Source organism: Scatophagus argus, chromosome 9, assembly GCF_020382885.2.
Source record: "Scatophagus argus isolate fScaArg1 chromosome 9, fScaArg1.pri, whole genome shotgun sequence".
NCBI lineage: Eukaryota > Metazoa > Chordata > Actinopteri > Scatophagidae > Scatophagus > Scatophagus argus.
In genome coordinates this window covers 543,597-560,616 of record NC_058501.1, presented here as the reverse complement: position 1 = coordinate 560,616, position 17,020 = coordinate 543,597, and the positions used below count along the sequence as shown (strand labels likewise).

The 17,020-nt window shown below is 41.0% G+C and overlaps 1 protein-coding gene across 2 annotated transcripts in view; it reads left to right on the top strand.

The window, feature by feature from the left end:
- The first annotated feature begins 3,616 nt into the window (after nucleotides 1-3,616).
- The window catches only part of adcy3a (adenylate cyclase 3a), a 45,264-nt gene continuing 31,860 nt past the window's right edge, over nucleotides 3,617-17,020 (top strand). For both annotated transcript variants that reach the window (XM_046398939.1, XM_046398938.1), the window contains exons 1-3: nucleotides 3,617-3,942; nucleotides 4,527-5,906; nucleotides 16,093-16,242. In XM_046398939.1, coding sequence (XP_046254895.1) covers nucleotides 5,232-5,906; nucleotides 16,093-16,242 — 825 coding nt within the window. In that variant the 5' untranslated portion in view covers nucleotides 3,617-3,942; nucleotides 4,527-5,231. The remainder of the gene's footprint in view (nucleotides 3,943-4,526; nucleotides 5,907-16,092; nucleotides 16,243-17,020) is intronic.

The following is a 17,020-nucleotide window of genomic DNA, read 5'->3' as shown; positions in this document are numbered from 1 at the left end:
CAGAACCAGACTCAGTGTAGACGGACTTCTGCTGTGACCGCCAGGGAGGGAGAGGGCGGAGAGAAGAGACAGGGAGATGGAGAGAGACAGGAGAGGGGGAGATAGAGAGAAAAAGAAGAGGGAGAGAGGAGAGACAGGGAGGATAGAGAGAATAGTGCAGAGCAGGAACAGCAGGATCCAGGCAGGGCCATGGAGAGGGTTCTGGATCCAGCAGCACTATCAGTGCAATAGGCAGGGCCATTCAGGGCTCAGGATCTAGCAGCGGTGTCAGGCCTCAGGAGGGTGGGGTAGGAGAATCTGAATCCAGCAACATGCTCCGGAAGTGCTGAGAAAAGATGGAGCACAAGAGCCCCGGGGAGAGGGTGAGTTAGTACTGTACCAGTGATGGGACATGATGAGTGAGTCCCCCTGCTCTGAAAGCATCTGGCTTCATTGATAAATACAGTTGGGTGTCATCAGCAAGGAGGCTGGTAAGGAGGTGTCAAGTAAAGGAAACACTTTCTTAAGTAGTCCAGTAGGAATAGGATCTAAGAGACAGGTTGTGGATTTAGAGGAGGAAACGATGGAAGCCAAATGTTGATGGCTGATAGGAAGAATTGAGTCCAGGTACGTATCTGACTTAGTGGTTATCTCTAATGTGGCTGCATTCACGGATAAATTTGTGGTAGGTGGTGCTAGGAGGTCTTGAATGCTATCTCTAATGGTTACATTTTTTTCATTAAAGAATTTCATGAAATCACTGCCACTGAGATGTGGAGGAATGGATTGCTCAATAGAGTTATGACTCTAGGTCAGTCTGGCTACAGTACTGAATAGAAACCTGGGGCTGTTCTTATTTTCTTCTATGAATGATGAGTATTAACTGGCTCTGGCTGTACGGAGTGCTGCCCTGTATATTTTTAGACTATCTGAATGTGGAGGGGGGCAGACCACCTTTTTTCCGGTTGAGAACCATGGCCTTGGATTTGGAGGTGCTGATTCTCAGCCCAGCTGCTTCACACTCGGCTGCAAATCTCTCCAGCGCATGCTGAAGGTCCTGGCCTAAAGAAGCTGACAGGACAACATCATCCGCAAAAAGCAGAGAAGAAATCCTGTGGTTCCCAAACCAGACACTTTTTAGTCTCTTGTTTTATACACACAGTCATTCTTGGCAACAGAGAAGTGCTTTCTCTGCACTCTGTTGTACTTTATGTAGCATATGTTAGTTTATTTTGTATGTTTAGTCTGTTTTTCCCACTAACAGTTAGGCCTTGTTTGGTTGTTTGTTTGCTTACTTTTGAGCAGTAATCAGCCATATTTTTGTTATCTTGCTCTTGTCAAAGTGTGGTGCAGAATGTCTTATTGACTAATATGTGCATAAATATATGTACTCATGACTAATTAAACAGCAGCAATTAGACCTTTTGAGCAGCTGGGAATCCAGAAAAAAAGGTCAGTGTACTATACAAAAGACTCAGGGAATAACCCAAACACAGGGCACACAGGGAAACCGAGATATGCCAAACGCAGGGAACACTGGAAAAACTGAAGGCAGAAAAAACAAGGAAGGAAGCTAATAGAATGTCAAAAACACAATGACACAAGCAACAAAGAGAAAGGTGAATCAAAAAAAAAAAGAATCCAAAAACACAGAAAATGTGCAATGGCAGTGAGACATAAAACACTCAAGAAACACAGAGCAACAAAGAACAAGAGATACTGGGAAAGCATCTCACTTAGGGAATGTAATACAGGCAGGAAGATGCAGAACACAGGAATCACAGGGCACAAAGGAAACCCAGAGCTCAGACATGAAATACAGGTAAAGCAGATGAACTGACAAGACATACAGGGATAGTGTAAGTCAAACAGAAAGGGGTCTGGACAGGTAAAAACATTCAGGGTGAGGCAAACAATCCAAACAGGAGGGAAAACAGGCAAAGCCAGGAAATTAAAAGCTAAACAAGACACAAGAGGAGAAAATGTACAAAATAAAACAGGAAATAAACTAGAGAACTCCAAATCCTGACAAAAGAGGAGGAACACATATAAGAAATAGAACAAGGTCCCTCAGCAGAAGTGACTAGACCAAAATTATCATTTAAACTTAAAGTTATGTCTGCAACTCAGACAGCACACTATCTGAGGAGGTACAAGATATTTATTCTCAAGCATCTGCGTCCTAAACTCACAATCTTTGCCACCAATGGCAAATCATGATCATGTTGAGCTTTCCAGAGAAATGCTTGAAATGGACAAGAATTATGAGGTGTTTTACACAGGGTTATGATAAGTAAATTAAGGTCCATCAGCAGAATAACCCAGAGCACAATCTTTTAAAATTATTGAATTAAATAATTCTTTGAAATCCTGTGCCACTAATCCAGTGTTTCTCAGTCCTGCTCAGCGTGTTTTAGATGTTTCCCTGTTCCAACACACCTGATTCAAATAAACATCTCATTAACAGGCTTCTGCAGAGCTTTGTGACAGGCTGAATCAGAAGTATAGGAAGAGGAGAACATCTAAAACACGGAGGACAGGGGGTCCCCAGTGCAGGGATTGATTAGATAGAATTCATTCTGCATCACCTAGGACATACCTGCCATATGAGGAATTGCAATTGACTTGACACTGTGACCAAGACAATTACAAGGGTTACATGTATATACAACATAGAGATGTAATTAATTTTTATAAAGATTGATTGCTCCATACTTGAGAAATTGATGTTTAAAAATACTCTATTCCCCATTGACTGCAATAGTTTACTTGAGAAGAGAATTCCAAATGATGTCAAAAATTAAATTTTTCCAATAAAATTCTGAATTTTTTCTCACTTTATTTACCACAATCTCATTTTTTAATTTCCTTTTTTTTCAAGAAGTTGGGAGTTATTTAATGACAATCTACAGTATCTGTTCACAGTCAAACATTTTATTGGGCAGAGAGGCTGCCATTCTTCATCTCTACAGTACATGTGGACAGACATAATTCTTCTGTTATTTTCCTGCTCAAACTATAGAAAGGGCACATACACATTAACCTCCAAGGATGGATGGAAGGAGGGACAGGGATATTAAAAACAAAATATGGACATGTAGAGATTGCCTGTTAAGTTACACAGAAAACGCTAGAGTAGAAACGGAAGCTTTGCCATTTTTATGTTCAAAATAAAAGTATGATAATTTGACCTCCGTAAATGTTAAGAGCTATGTGTTTAGGTTAACTTTAATACCATATGAGATTATTCCAAGCTGTCTCCTGAAGCTTGATTGGTGTTTACGACTTTGGAAAGCCTTTTGTCAAGCAACAATTGTTTGAGCATTAAGTTTCGATTTGCAGCGATAATAAACAATTAGTCATTAAAAGAATGTCAAACAGGCTTCATAGTGGTGCCTGATGTTGGGTTCGTGGCTGAATGGGAAATCTATGATATTAATCTATGTGAAAAGAGCATTTTATAACAAAACGGTAATCCAAATTACTAACTTATTTATTACTATTAACTTTAAAGTACTTTTAAATGAATCTCCATAAACCAATTTGATGAAGTTGAAAATACACGTTTGCACATATTTGCTAATAAAGGATTTATTTTGAAACCCCCCCCCCCCCCAACGCACCACCACCACACACACACACACACACACACCCCATGCGTGTTGCTTGACGATGAAGCTGCTCCGTGTCTTACGCCGAAAACACCCAAGTCCAAAAGGACCAAAGCGAGGGTTTGTGTCCCCATCGAGGCATTTCTTTATTTGATCCAGACCGAGGCTGAATATTTATGTAGTCTACTCAGGACACCCAGATCTGTCTAAAGGAGCAACGATAGAACCCAAAGGTGAAATCCGGCAATACACACGGTTAGCAATCACAGTTCACCAGCAGCTACAGATTATGTACATGATTTTCACAGCATCTGGAAGAAAGTGGATAAAATACCAGCTTCGTGCTTAGCAGGTGAGTGGAAATTAGACACCGGATTTAGTGAATGGACAGCAGCGCAAGAGCTGAAGTGAAAATCAGATTCTGATAAGTAGCTATCAGTTAAGTATACATCGGTAAGCTTAGAGATGCTAAAAATCAATTGAAACATAAAGTGCCGGACGTCTGCATCACCCGAGAGAGCTTAGACAATTTACAACTGTGACATTGTGGTTATTTGTAACAGTGTAAATGTCTTTGGACAGCATGAGCTTAGCGTTTGTGTTTTCACAACCTGTGTATTTGACTAAGCGCAACATGTAGCTACATAGGCCTACAGCACAGAGCCCGGCCCCTGTATGGAGAGACCCTGACTGCAGAATCTTTCAGCTGAAGGTGGCCTTGGTTAATCGGCAAGGTGCAAAACGCGTAAATTATTATTCGTGCATTGCTCGTGTCGTTTTTCGACTCGGCGTACGTATGAAATACTAACTTCACAATTTAAGCATGGTTTTACGTCATTCTGAGTGTAGGGATAATTAGATACAAGATAAATACAGTGCTTGTTTTGTGGGTGCTTTCTTAAAACACTTGAAATTTCTTTGTTCATATTCTTCCAGGAATTGAAAATCTGTGATAAACAGCTATTTTGGACATGGATGTTGGTGAGAGAAGAGAGTGGATAGCCACTGCACCTGTCCTGATGATATGGAAAGCAAATGCCTTGTTGAGAGATTAACCATGGTGAATTTTTCCTCATGTATCCCTATTTGTTCAGGCCATGTAATGTGGGACTATGGAAGGCCATGAAGCAAAAAGCTATCCTAACCAGATGAATGATGGAGACAGAAGAAATCATACAAACATAAACTCAGCTGATCCAGTGTTAATGTATTCAACAACTTGGACATAGTACACAGCTGTTCAGTACAAAGGTGGAAGAGAACTGTTGAAAATGTCACATTAGTAAGCAAGAGGTACACATTCTTTGGCTCCAGTTGCTAAAAAAAGAGTAGGTGTGCTTGATCTGGACACATGACACAGGACAAACTGTGTCAAATGACACCATTGGATGGAGTGATCACAGACGCAACTATGTAAGGCAACATCTCCAATGTGCAGGTCCTAACAACAAAGACAATACTGTGATTCATACCGCGTATGTGGGCTCTTAGAGGAAACTGGTGGTTACTCAGCAGAGAAGAAACAAGCAGATGATGTATACCTGAGAGCGATCTCAGAAGTCTGCTCCTGTAGGACGACAAACAGCTTTACATTTTTGTGATAGCAGAAGGCAGGAAAAAAAGAAGCTCTGAGTGTTCACCATGCCTCGGAACCGAGCCTTTTCAGAGCCAGAGTACTCTGTGGAGTGTTCGGCAGACTGCTCGGTGACACTGCCTTCTGACCCTGGGCAGGCGGTGGGCCGAACACACGAGGTCACAGTTCGGAGCTCAGGATGCTGCCTCTGTCTGCCGCGGTTCATGCGCCTCACCTTTGCGCCTGAGTCTCTGGAGAACCTCTATCAGACTTATTTCAGACGGCAGAGACATGAAACCCTACTGGTGCTTGTGGTATTTGCTGCCCTCTTTGATAGCTACATCATCGTCATGTGTGCAGTGGTCTACAGTGCTGATAAGCTGGCTTCTGTTGTGGTAGCATCTGTGGGACTAGTAGCAGATATTATTCTCTACTTACTGTGCCGCTTTGGGCTCCTGCCGGATCGCATCTCAAGACGGGTCATACCCTATGCCCTGTGGTTGCTCATAGCAGCTCAGATATTCTGCTACCTGGGTCTGAACTATGCTCGCTTCCATCAGGCCAGTGACACAGTGGGTTGGCAGGCTTTCTTCAGCTTCTCTTATTTCCTGACTCTGCCTTTGAGGCTGACACCCATTGTGCTCATCACCACTGTATCCTGTGGGGTCCACACCCTGGTTCTGGGTGTCACCATCGCCCAGCAACAGCAGGAGGACATCCAGGGGGCAACACTTGGCAGACAGGTAAGAATGGGAAGAGGGGTAGAGGGAGGTAGAGATGGTTGTCCTTAAATGTGTTTACTTATCTGTGTGTAATCTCATGTAGCTAGACTACATCAAGCTGTGAATGCAAAAGAAGGCTTGTTTGTTGTTGTGTTGTATAACTTTTTTATGCTGTTTTCTTGGCCAAGTCTTTTGATGGGATTAACCTGGTTTTATTTTTAATATATAATATTCTGCTTAAAAAAGAGAGAGAGATTCAGGAGGCCAAGAGCATACCACCAACAATTATTTAAAGCTGTAACTATCTGATCAGAGTAAACAAAATGGAAAATCTGAACAGACACTGATACCAGAATTCTGTGCTTGACAGTGTTTCATACTAATTTCTATGGACAGTCCATACCAAAAAAGTGTCAAGGGTCAATACTCAACTCTTGTCTGATTATCATCAGTATTTATATTTTGTTTATAAGGACCGTTTAGGCATTTAGCAGTTTCTGATATGTTCACAGTACAGACCAATTGGGGAAGTTGCATTTACAGGTCAAACGGAGCCCCTGAAATAGTTTTGAATTTTTTTTCCCAAATGAAACAGAGGTATTTGTATTACAGTGTGTCTTAGATTTGTTTTTACTCCAAAGCAAGTTTGGGCTCAGTTTCTTACATACAGTAATGTTGATTTTGGCTATAGATAGTAGGTGATGAATCTGCACAGGAGCACACACACCACAAAAGTAATTGTGATGATAAAGGAGAAAGGTGACAGAAATGTAGGGCAACAAGACTCCGGTTTGTCAGCCCCTCTGGTAATTAGTCAGTAAAGTCAACTAAACCACTCTTAAACCAGACGGTGGTTCAACCTCCTCTGTTGCTGCCCACTGTGACTGAGTGTTACTGCTGACCGCTGATAGTGCTGTTGGCAGCTGACAGGAGCGATGCTCCATGAGGCACTGGGAACTGAACTATTAGCAGGCACGTTTACTTTCTCTGACTGGGTTGAAATCTTAAGGGTTTTTTTTATTTTGTTTTTTTTTTTAAGTTTATTAAACATAGATAAAACAAAAAGAAAAACAATGAAGATTTAACACTTATGTTCAAAAGGAGTAATATATACTATAATAAGTTATAAGATAGTGATATATATATATATGTATATATCTATATTGTCTATATAGATATATACACCCATATACACATTCACATATATCATATATATGTATCATGTACATATCATCATCATCATATAGTAATGTATAATTTATGCATACACACACACACACATACATAGACGTACACATGCACATACATAGCAAAATACATAGAAGAAATAAACAGATTAAATAAACAAGTACAGCAATATTTCTTGTGAACACCTAATTGTTAAAGCCTTTCTTCCAGCCTGTACCCTATGAAAACCATATGCTTGTACCACTTTTTAAAATGGGTCATGCTTGGACATTGCTTTAACTCCACACTCAATCTGTTCCACAACCTCACTCCACATACAGAAACACAAAAGCTTTTTTATGTTGTGCGTACCCTCTGATGTCTTAAATTTAACTCTCCCCCCAGATTATAACTCCCATCTCTGTTAAAAAAACATTTTTTAATATTTCCAGGAAGTAGATTGTGTATTGCTTTGTACATGATTTGTACTGTTTGAAAATGAACCAGGTCAGTGAATTTTAATAGTCCTGATTGTAAAAAGAATGAATTGGTGTGATCCCTATAATCAGCATTATGAATTATTCTTATGGCTCTTTTCTGCAGTATGGAGTATGGATAGTGATAGTGATAGTATTTTACATTTGTAAGTATTGCCCGAAACCACTGCACAGTAGTGTAAATACGGTAAAATCATTGAACGGCAGAGAATGTGGAGTGAGATGTGGTCCAAAATGTGTTTTAGTTTGCTCAGAACCCATATGCCCCTTGACAGTTTGCTTTGTACATGTTTTATGTAAGACTTCCAATTAATTTTGTCACCCATTATTACCCCAACAAACTTGTTATTATGTACTCTTTCGATATCCATCCCATCTACTTGTATTCGTACTTGCGTATTTTCATTGCAGTTACTGAACAACGTGGATTTGGTTTTAGCTAGGTTTAATGATAATTAGTTCTTGTCAAACCACCTTTTCATTTTGCACATTTCAATAGTGACCCTCCCCTGTAGTTCTTGTAAATCCCTTCCAGAACAAAAAATACTAGTATCATCTGCAAATAATACTAGTTTTAAAACTTTTGACACTTTACATATGTCATTTCTATAAAGTATAAACAGTTTCGGACCTAATACTGACCCTTGGGGGACACCACAAACAATGTCCAAGCATGACGAAGAATATTCCCCCAACTTCACAAATTGTTTTCTGTTGCTTAAATAACTTCTCACCCACTGCAAAACTAAACCCCTGATCCCATACTGTTTGAGTTTATCGATTAATATCTCGTGATTGATTGTATCAAATGGTTTTTTAAGGTCTATGAATATTCCTACTGAATGCAGTTTTTAATCTAAAGCGTTAGTGATCTCCTCAATTGATTCTATCAGTGCCAGTGATGTTGAAATATTGGCGCTAAATCCATATTAACTATCAGAAAGTAATTTATGTTTTTTTATGAATTTGTCTAATCTTTTATTAAATATGTTTTCTAAAATCTTGGAAAACTGTGGGAATAGGGAAACAGGCTTGTAAGCTGTGAAATCGTGTATAATATTTTACTATAGTATTTCTTCCTACATTCCCTTATAAAGTTGGTTAAATTATTTTTATATTTTTTATGCTTATTTTCTGCCTCTTTAGTCCTTTGTTTTATAAATTCTCTGTATAGTGCATTTTTCTTTTTACAGGCATTTCATAATCCTTTTGGCCATGGTTGGTCTATACATTTTTGTTTCTCATAGTATCCTTTATTGGACAATTTTGATTGTATAATGATGTAAATATATTTAAAAAAGCTTCCGTGTGCACTATCGATGTCACTTTCATTGTATACCCTTTCCCAGTTTTGTGCCAGTAAATCGTTCTTTAACGTGTTCATAGTTTCCTGTGTCCTTACCCGTCTGTATTTTACATTTTCTCCGGCTGTTTTTTCTGGTGATTGCTATGATAAACTGTGAAAACTAGTATGTGGTTACTGATGTCATTAATTAATAGTCCACTCACTGTGTTATTCTCAATATCATTATCGAATATGTTGTCGATTAAAGTAGCACAATGTGATGTAATTTTACTAGTGATTTTTGGGTATAAACCCATACTGTACATCATATTGATAAATTCATCAGTAATTTTATGGTTATTTGGATCGAGCAGACCAATATTTAAGTCACCACAAATGAAAACAACTTTTTGATTAGTTTTTGAAAACATTTCCCCAGTCCAGTCCTTGAATGCTTCAACACTAGAGCCTGGTGCTTATTGATAATTTACTGTCCATTGTAATGGTCTGGACGGGCGGCACGGTGGTGCAGTGGTTAGCACTGTCGCCTCATAGCAAGAGGGTTCCAGGTTCGAATCCCGGTCTGGGCCCTTCTATGTGGAGTTTGCATGTTCTATGGGGGATAGGCTCCAGCTTCCCCGCAACCCTGACGGATAAGCTGTATAGAAAATGGATGGATGTAATGGTCTGGTTAAATTGTTCATCTGGGTATCTCAAGGAAATTCAATCGAATGATGAAGCCTCTTGGATGAGAGGTGAAACGTCTTCAAAGACAAATATCTAAGTCCAGTTGCTTTCGATTGAATTTCCTTGAGATAACCATGACCTGGATGAATGAGAATATTCACAGGTTCATCTGGGTAGTAGTAGCAGTTGTTGTTGATGGTCTATATCATGCTCCAAGTCCAGTGAATTATAGTCAGTGTACTGAAATGTTCTCAGCTCCAATTTGTCATGATCTGCAGTTCTTTGAGTTATATCCTTTTTGTCAGGTGTGGATGAATGATTTCTTTCAGTCTGTGTCTTGAGTCATCATACCTTATAGTCCGGATTGGAGTGATCATTCATATTTGTCCAGTTCCTCGATGTTCCTGATGACCACAACTTTGGCTTGCTCTGGTATCCCGTTTAATTTGATGAATAATCTTATAATGACACATCTGATGACAAATCTTATGATGTTTTCACATCCAAGAGAATTAAGAAAGTCATTAAAACTTGAGTCTTACAGGTAAAACTTTCTTATTTAAGTTGATATAGCAATTTAGTGTGGCGCTGAACTGAAAGAAAGCTTTTCATCTGGTCGAAGCTTTGCATTGAACAGCCAAATCTCATTCAGTTGATAAAATCCTGAATACAGCACTGGTCACTGGTAAACTGCGTTTACTGGCATTTCCTGGGGATCTCCTCTGTGTTGGAGGTGAATCTCAGCAGCTGGTCGAAGATGGTACCCAGGTACTGGTACTCCTCGACATTCTCCACCAGCCACAGGGCAGAGGTCATTTAGGGCTTTGATGGTGCCACCCTCCTTTGGAATGGGAATGACTGTGAAGTGTTTCCACAGCTTGGGGACTGTGCTGCAGGCCAGGGAGCTCTGGAGCAGAAGCTGAAGCATGCCCCCTAGCTGCTCAGCACAGTACCTCAGGGTGCATCCACTGATGTTGTCTGGCCCAGGTGCTGAATTTATTTTGGATTTCTTGAGGGCTCTCACCACATCCTCTTTGTTAAAGGTGAGGGCAGAGTGACTGGATTTGAGTAAGGGAATAGTTGCTTTGAGCTGAGTGCTGTTTCTGTCTCAAATCTGTAACAGAAAGAGTTAAGGTCATCAGGGAGTGTTGCTGGTTATTACCCACAACCTGGATGGTCCTGCTGGTGGGTGGAGCTGTATTCACAGCTGCCATGTTCTTAAAATCCTACCAGGCTGAACAGAGGTTACCTTCAGCGTAGGATCACTCCACTTTGTTTTAGTATTTCAGCTTAGCGGTTTTAAAGGCTTGACCTCCCTGTTGACCTCCTTTTTTCCATTTTAGAGCCAGTGAAGAAAACCCTTGCATGTTACGTTTTGGTGAAAGCCTTTCAGTTACTTGTACAATGAGCAGTGGTTGAAGTCTCCTTGGATGAATTTGAGGATGTTGGGGGATATGGTCTCAAATCTGTCCAGTACTCTTTTGATATTGTCTGTGGCTGTGTCTGCATTAGCTCTGGGGTGAATGTAAACCAGGAAGAAAAAAAGCTGTGGAAATTCCCTGGGAAGATAAAACAGTTGTAGGGAGACAGCTAACAGTTCAGTGTTTGTGGTGCATAGTTGCTCCCTGACAATGACCGTTGATCACCAGCATGTGTTTACATGCTGTGTGTTTATGATCCAGTTAGCTGCAAGTGCCGACCAGGAAGAAGAGCCGACCAGATGAAAAACATTAAAGAAACGTTGAAAACGGCAGCGTAAAAATAGTCCTGTTTGCACAGAATTTTCCACTGCCATAGCACACGTAACAGGTACAAATATCACACGAAGATATAAAAGATATGTACAAAAAACTACTCTGCAAGCTGACTGGTCACCAAATTAGCAGTGACCCAGAACCACCAGTGAAGAGGATCACAGGTTGAGTGAACGCTGGTCCGTTTTTAAGCTGCCACTGCTCCCTAGCCTCTTTTAAAGTAATTTTAATCTTATTACCTGTGGACTCTGCAGTTGTCTGGAGGAGAACTGGATTCTTGTCGGGTCCCATTTCAAGAATTCGTAGCATTTCAGCCACTAAGAATTAAGGCTATTTTTGAAGGTAGTCAGCTGTGTTGAGGACTACAGTGTGTCTCTATTTTGCTTCAGGTTGTGTTATATGGTTAGTTCTTATTGCTGATTCTGTGGCTGTGATGAGTCCTACTGTGGGTAGTTGTTATGGGGATATGACAAAGTTGAATCCTTTGGCCAGAACGTCCATTTCAGTTTTGGTGAGAACCCTATCTGGTTCTTCACCCACTTATCATGCCTGTCTGAGAGTGTGGCATTATTCTGTTCTAGTCCAGGTAGTCCAGATGCTCTTACAGAATTGTATGATCTTGTTTGTAGAATTTGTTACTTTTTAGTTTGCCGTCCCTTTCCTTTAGTGAGTTGAAATTAAATTGAATCAGTGTCTTCTGCCAGTTGTGCCTTATTCACAAAGTTCCAGACTTCCTTCAAAGCAGAAGAACGTAGAAGTGCTGGGAATGATGGTATTTTCCTTGAGACAATGGCACTGTTCAGGGGGATGTTGAAGATGTCTGTGAGAACGTCTGCTAACTGGTTTGCACATCCCCTGAGCACTCTGCCAGGTGCTAAATTGCTGTCATGCAGAGTGCTCAGAGGATGTGCAAACCAGACCTTGCTACCATGTTCTGTGCCCTGAACTGTGCATCTGGGAGGGAAGCATCACTGTCACAGGCAGGTGTTTTCGTGCTGTAGTTGGTGATGGCCTGGATGCCCTGTCACAAGTGCCTAGTGTCCCCACTGTCCTTAGTGGATTCTCCGGGGGTGTGCATGTTTTGCCTCTCTGGTGGCTCGGGACAGTTTGGCTCTCACTGTACTTCAGACTCTTCAGAGCCAGCATCAGCCATCTCAGGACCTCACTTTCGCAGGCATCCACGGTTTCTGGTTGGCGGGTGTCGTGATGGTCTTGGAGACAGTTACATCGTCAATGCACTTGCCACTTGTCACTGATGGTGCATACTCAGGGAAAAAATAGGATGTGGTCCCATGATGAAGGCTTTAATGCTCAGTGTATGTTGGAATTGTTGGGGCCTGTTGCTTCAACTTGATGATCATTGGTACCATACAAAAAAATATTTCCATCAGTCATATACGGTTAGGTTATATATTTGGACACTATCATCAATTAAGCAGGTAAAAGGTCTGGAGTTCATTCCAGGTTTGGAATTTGCATTTGGAAGCTGTTGCTGTGAACCCACAGCATGCGGTCAAAGGAGCTGTCAATGGAAGTGAAACAGACCATCCTTGGGCTTGAAAAAAAAAGAAGAAATCCATCAGAGAGATAGCAGAAATGTTAGAAGTGGCCAAATCAACAGTTTTGTTGAGCTCTGCAACTCAAAAAGGCCTGGACGTCCACGGAAGACAGCAACAGTAGATGATCACAGGATCCTTTCCATGGTGAAAACAAACCTCTTCACAACATCCACCCAAGTGAGGAACATTCTCTAGAAAGTAGGTGTATCAGTATCGAAGTCTATCATAAAGAGAGGACTTCATGAGAACAAATACATAGGGTTCACCACTAGGTGCAAACCATTAATCAGCCTTAAAAATAGAAAGGCTAGATTAGATTTTGCCAAACAAACATCAAAAGAAGCCAGCCCAGTTTAGGAACAGTATTCTTTGGATGAAACTAAGATCAATCTGTACCAGAATGATGAGTAGAAGAAAGTATGGAGAAGGCTTGGAGCGACTTATGATCTAAAGCACACCACATCTTCTGGAAAACATGGTGGAGGCGGTGTGATGCCATGGGTATGCATGGCTTCCAGTGGCACTGGGTCACTAGTGTTTACTGATGATGTGACAGAAGCAGCCGGATGAATTTGGAAGTGTGTAGGGATATACTATTTGCTCAGTTTCAGCCAAATGCAACAGAGTTGATTGGATGGTTCTTCACAGTACAGATGGACATTGACCTAAATCATACTGCAAAAGTAACCCACTAGGTTTTTAAGGCAAAGAAGTGGAATATTCTGCAATGGCCAAGTTGATCTCAATCCTATCGAGCATGCATTTCACTTGCAAAAGACAAAATTTGCGGCAGAAAGACCCACAAACAAGCAACGACTGAAGACAGCTGCAGTAAAGGCCTGGCAAAGCATCACAAAGGAGAAAACCCAGTGTTTGGTGATGTCCATGGGTTCCAGACTTCAGGCAGTCATTGCCTGCAAAGGATTCTCAACAAAGTACAAAAAATTAACATTTTATTTATGTTAAATTGTCCAATTAATTTTGAGCCCTGAAGTGAAGAGACTTTGTATAAAAATGGTTTCCATTCCTAAACGTTTCAGAGGACATTTTTGTTTAACCCTTTAATTGAAAGTCTGCACTTCAGGTGCATCTCAGTTGTTTCATTTCAAATACAATGTTGTGGCATGCAGAGTGCAAATCATGACGATTGTGTCACTGTCCAAATATTTCTGGGCGTAACTGTAAATGTGGTGGTCAAAATAATAAAAGCACTTGTACAATTCAATAGAAGAACAAGAAGAATCAGCTTTTATTGGCAGTATATATATTTTTACATACACACATACTGAATTTGACTACTGCATTTATCCCATCCTTAGTTGAACACACACATGCAGCACCCGGTAAATTACATGCAGTGAAACACACACAGGAGCAGCATCAGGCGCCCGGGGAGCATATTGGGGGGTTAAGTGCCTTGCTCAAGGGCACATCAGCCGGCGAAGGGAGGGGGGGCATTTTTTTGCATTAATCGCTCCACCACACCCAAATTTTTCCTGCCCGTCCGGTGGGGGAATCGAACTGGTGACCCTCCGATCACAAGCCGCTTCTCCAACCTCTAGGCCACGGCTGCCCCCAGTCAACAAATATCAATTAAAGTGAAGTGTGAGTTGCCTGTAAGAGCCATGGAAGCCATGGAAGGGATGGGTTGCGTAAAGTGGGCCACTTTCAGCCCATATTCACATTGGAAGCGTGTGTTTATGGAGTCTTCTGAATCACTTCAATAGTGCTTTAGTGCTTTAATTGTGCGAAAGTTTGAGGTAGAAGAGAAACACTTAACGGTAAGAGTTAAAAACACAGTATTAATGCTCAACAACAAGGGACACCGCAGTCCTACAACAACACAGTTGACAGATATTAACATGCTAACTAAGTTTCTGCCCAGACATAAGCCTCTTATGTTGCATTGCTCCGATCTGCTGTGTGTGAGTCCACTCTTGTGTGCTCAGCGATCCTTGAAGGAAGTTGGCGGAGTCATTGTGCACTCTACAGGTTGCAATGGTGAACTTATTTTCTTAATTAACAGTGGGGACACTGCGGAGTCAATTCAACTGGGAAGATAGCGTAATCTGTTATCTCCTGACAAAGACTGTGGCCTGTTTGTACGTCTGTTAATGGACAAGATCAGCTGATGGTCTTATAGCTCAACTACCAAGTTAAAGAAGTTAATTTTTAATGCTTGGTTGAGGTGGAAATATTTGTTATTGATAAAATGGAATGTGACAGGGTTGAGGAAGATCATGTCAAAATGAAAGCACATGACTGAAATGTCACTCAAAGTTGTTAACTGCTTTCCTGCCTGCACAACATCCATTGCACGTCTGCCCGTCCTGGGTGAGGGATCCCTCCTCTGTTGCTCACCCTGAGGTTTCTTCCATTTTTTTTTTGTTAAAGGTTTTTCTGTGAGTTTTTCCTTAGTCGATGTGAGGGTCGAATGGCAGAGGATGTTGCTGATGTTATGTAAAGCCCTTTGAGACAAACTGCTTGTAAAAACGGGCTATACAAATAAAGTTGTCTTGTCTTGTCAAAGTTCCACTCCATTAAAGAGACAGAAAACTGCAGCAGAACAAAACATCATATCTGTATGGAGCCCCAGGCTGGCTGTAGACTAAATGCGTAGATAAACACTTTTCAGAAACTCAGCATCTATTTCTCTTTTCAGAAATCATGATCTAGTTAACCAAGATAATCTAAGATAATACGTAGACTTTGTTGTGGGCAGTATCATGTACTAAGAATTCTCTTTCTGTATCACTGCAGAATGAAGCATGCATCAACTCACAGACGAGAGATTTGCTAACAAAGTTAGCTAACAACTCAGCCCAGCCGAAGAGGACGGCATTCATGTTTACATCATGCTAGGGAATGGGCGAAATGTAAACATTAACGGTGTCAGGCAGAATTCCAACAGGCAACAAATCCCTATGTGCATCATATTTTCCACATGGTTTTTCACCATTTGACCTTGAATGGGAGCTCTTTTAAATGATATGATATTGTTGTGTCCTCTTTATTCACATAGCAGTAGGTGATGGAAACTCTGATCTGCATCTTCTCTTCATGCTTTTGTGGACATTTTAATTTACATTTTCTGCAAATTTGAATGAAGACCTATCTGTTCTTCACTTTGTCAATGTTGAAAAGATTTTTATCAGAAGTAGATGTCTGAAAACTTCCTGTAGTGCCTTATGATGCCTTTATTGTGCTCATATTCATTAAATATTGATTCCTAACTGCTGTATTCTTTTTATTTTCAAGCTGCTGGCCAACATTGTGATCTATGTATGCGCCATCACAGTGGGTATCATGTCATACTACATGGCTGACAGGAAGCATCGGAAGGCCTTTCTGGAGGCAAGACAGTCACTGGAGGTCAAACTCAACCTGGAGGAACAAAGCCAGCAACAGGTCAAGCAGTATAATGTTCTGTGCTTATACTTGTGAGTTAAGGGAAATGTACTTGTGCCCAGAATCAGAATGATACACTGTTACATCCAAACATCTGAGATTGATGTTGGTATCATCTAGATTTGTCCAGTTCAAATCAAACTTCGGAAGCAGCCTCATCAGTCCAAGACTTTAGTTTTTGACCAAATACCTTCAAAACAAATTTCCCAGTGACCTCAGCTGTACTTTGTGTGAAGTGCTAATTAGCTAAGTTAGTGTAAGAGAGATAAGCATGGTAAACATCTGCTGTGTGCATGTGTCAGTCAGTTTGTTTGGCTGTCTTATGTGTGTTTGAGCTCGCACAGGCAGTCAGCTCCCCTCCTCTCCTCACATCTGGCCACTGGGTATTCTATATCATTACTATTTATGGAACAGATGGTTTGCATCATGCAGAGTGAAGAAGCAAGAAAAAGGCAGAGAAGGAACAGAGAGAGCAAGTGAGAGAGTGAGAGTAGATAGGGTAATTATAGAGGAGAATATAGAAGAGAGTGAGGGTGTTGTGATAAGTGAGAGAACAAGCAAGAGGCAAGAGGAAGAAACTAACCGCATACTAATGGGAAGTATGGGCTGCAGGGATACAATGGCCCGCCAACCAATCAAGGAGCATCCGGTCGCTGCTAGGTGCCATGGTAACCGGCTGCCTGAGATTGTGTCAGCTGTAATCACAGAGCCAGCCTGCTCACCTGTTTGTTGCTTCTCTGTCTCTCTGTCAAGTTTTGATAAGAATATTGAAAGCTGG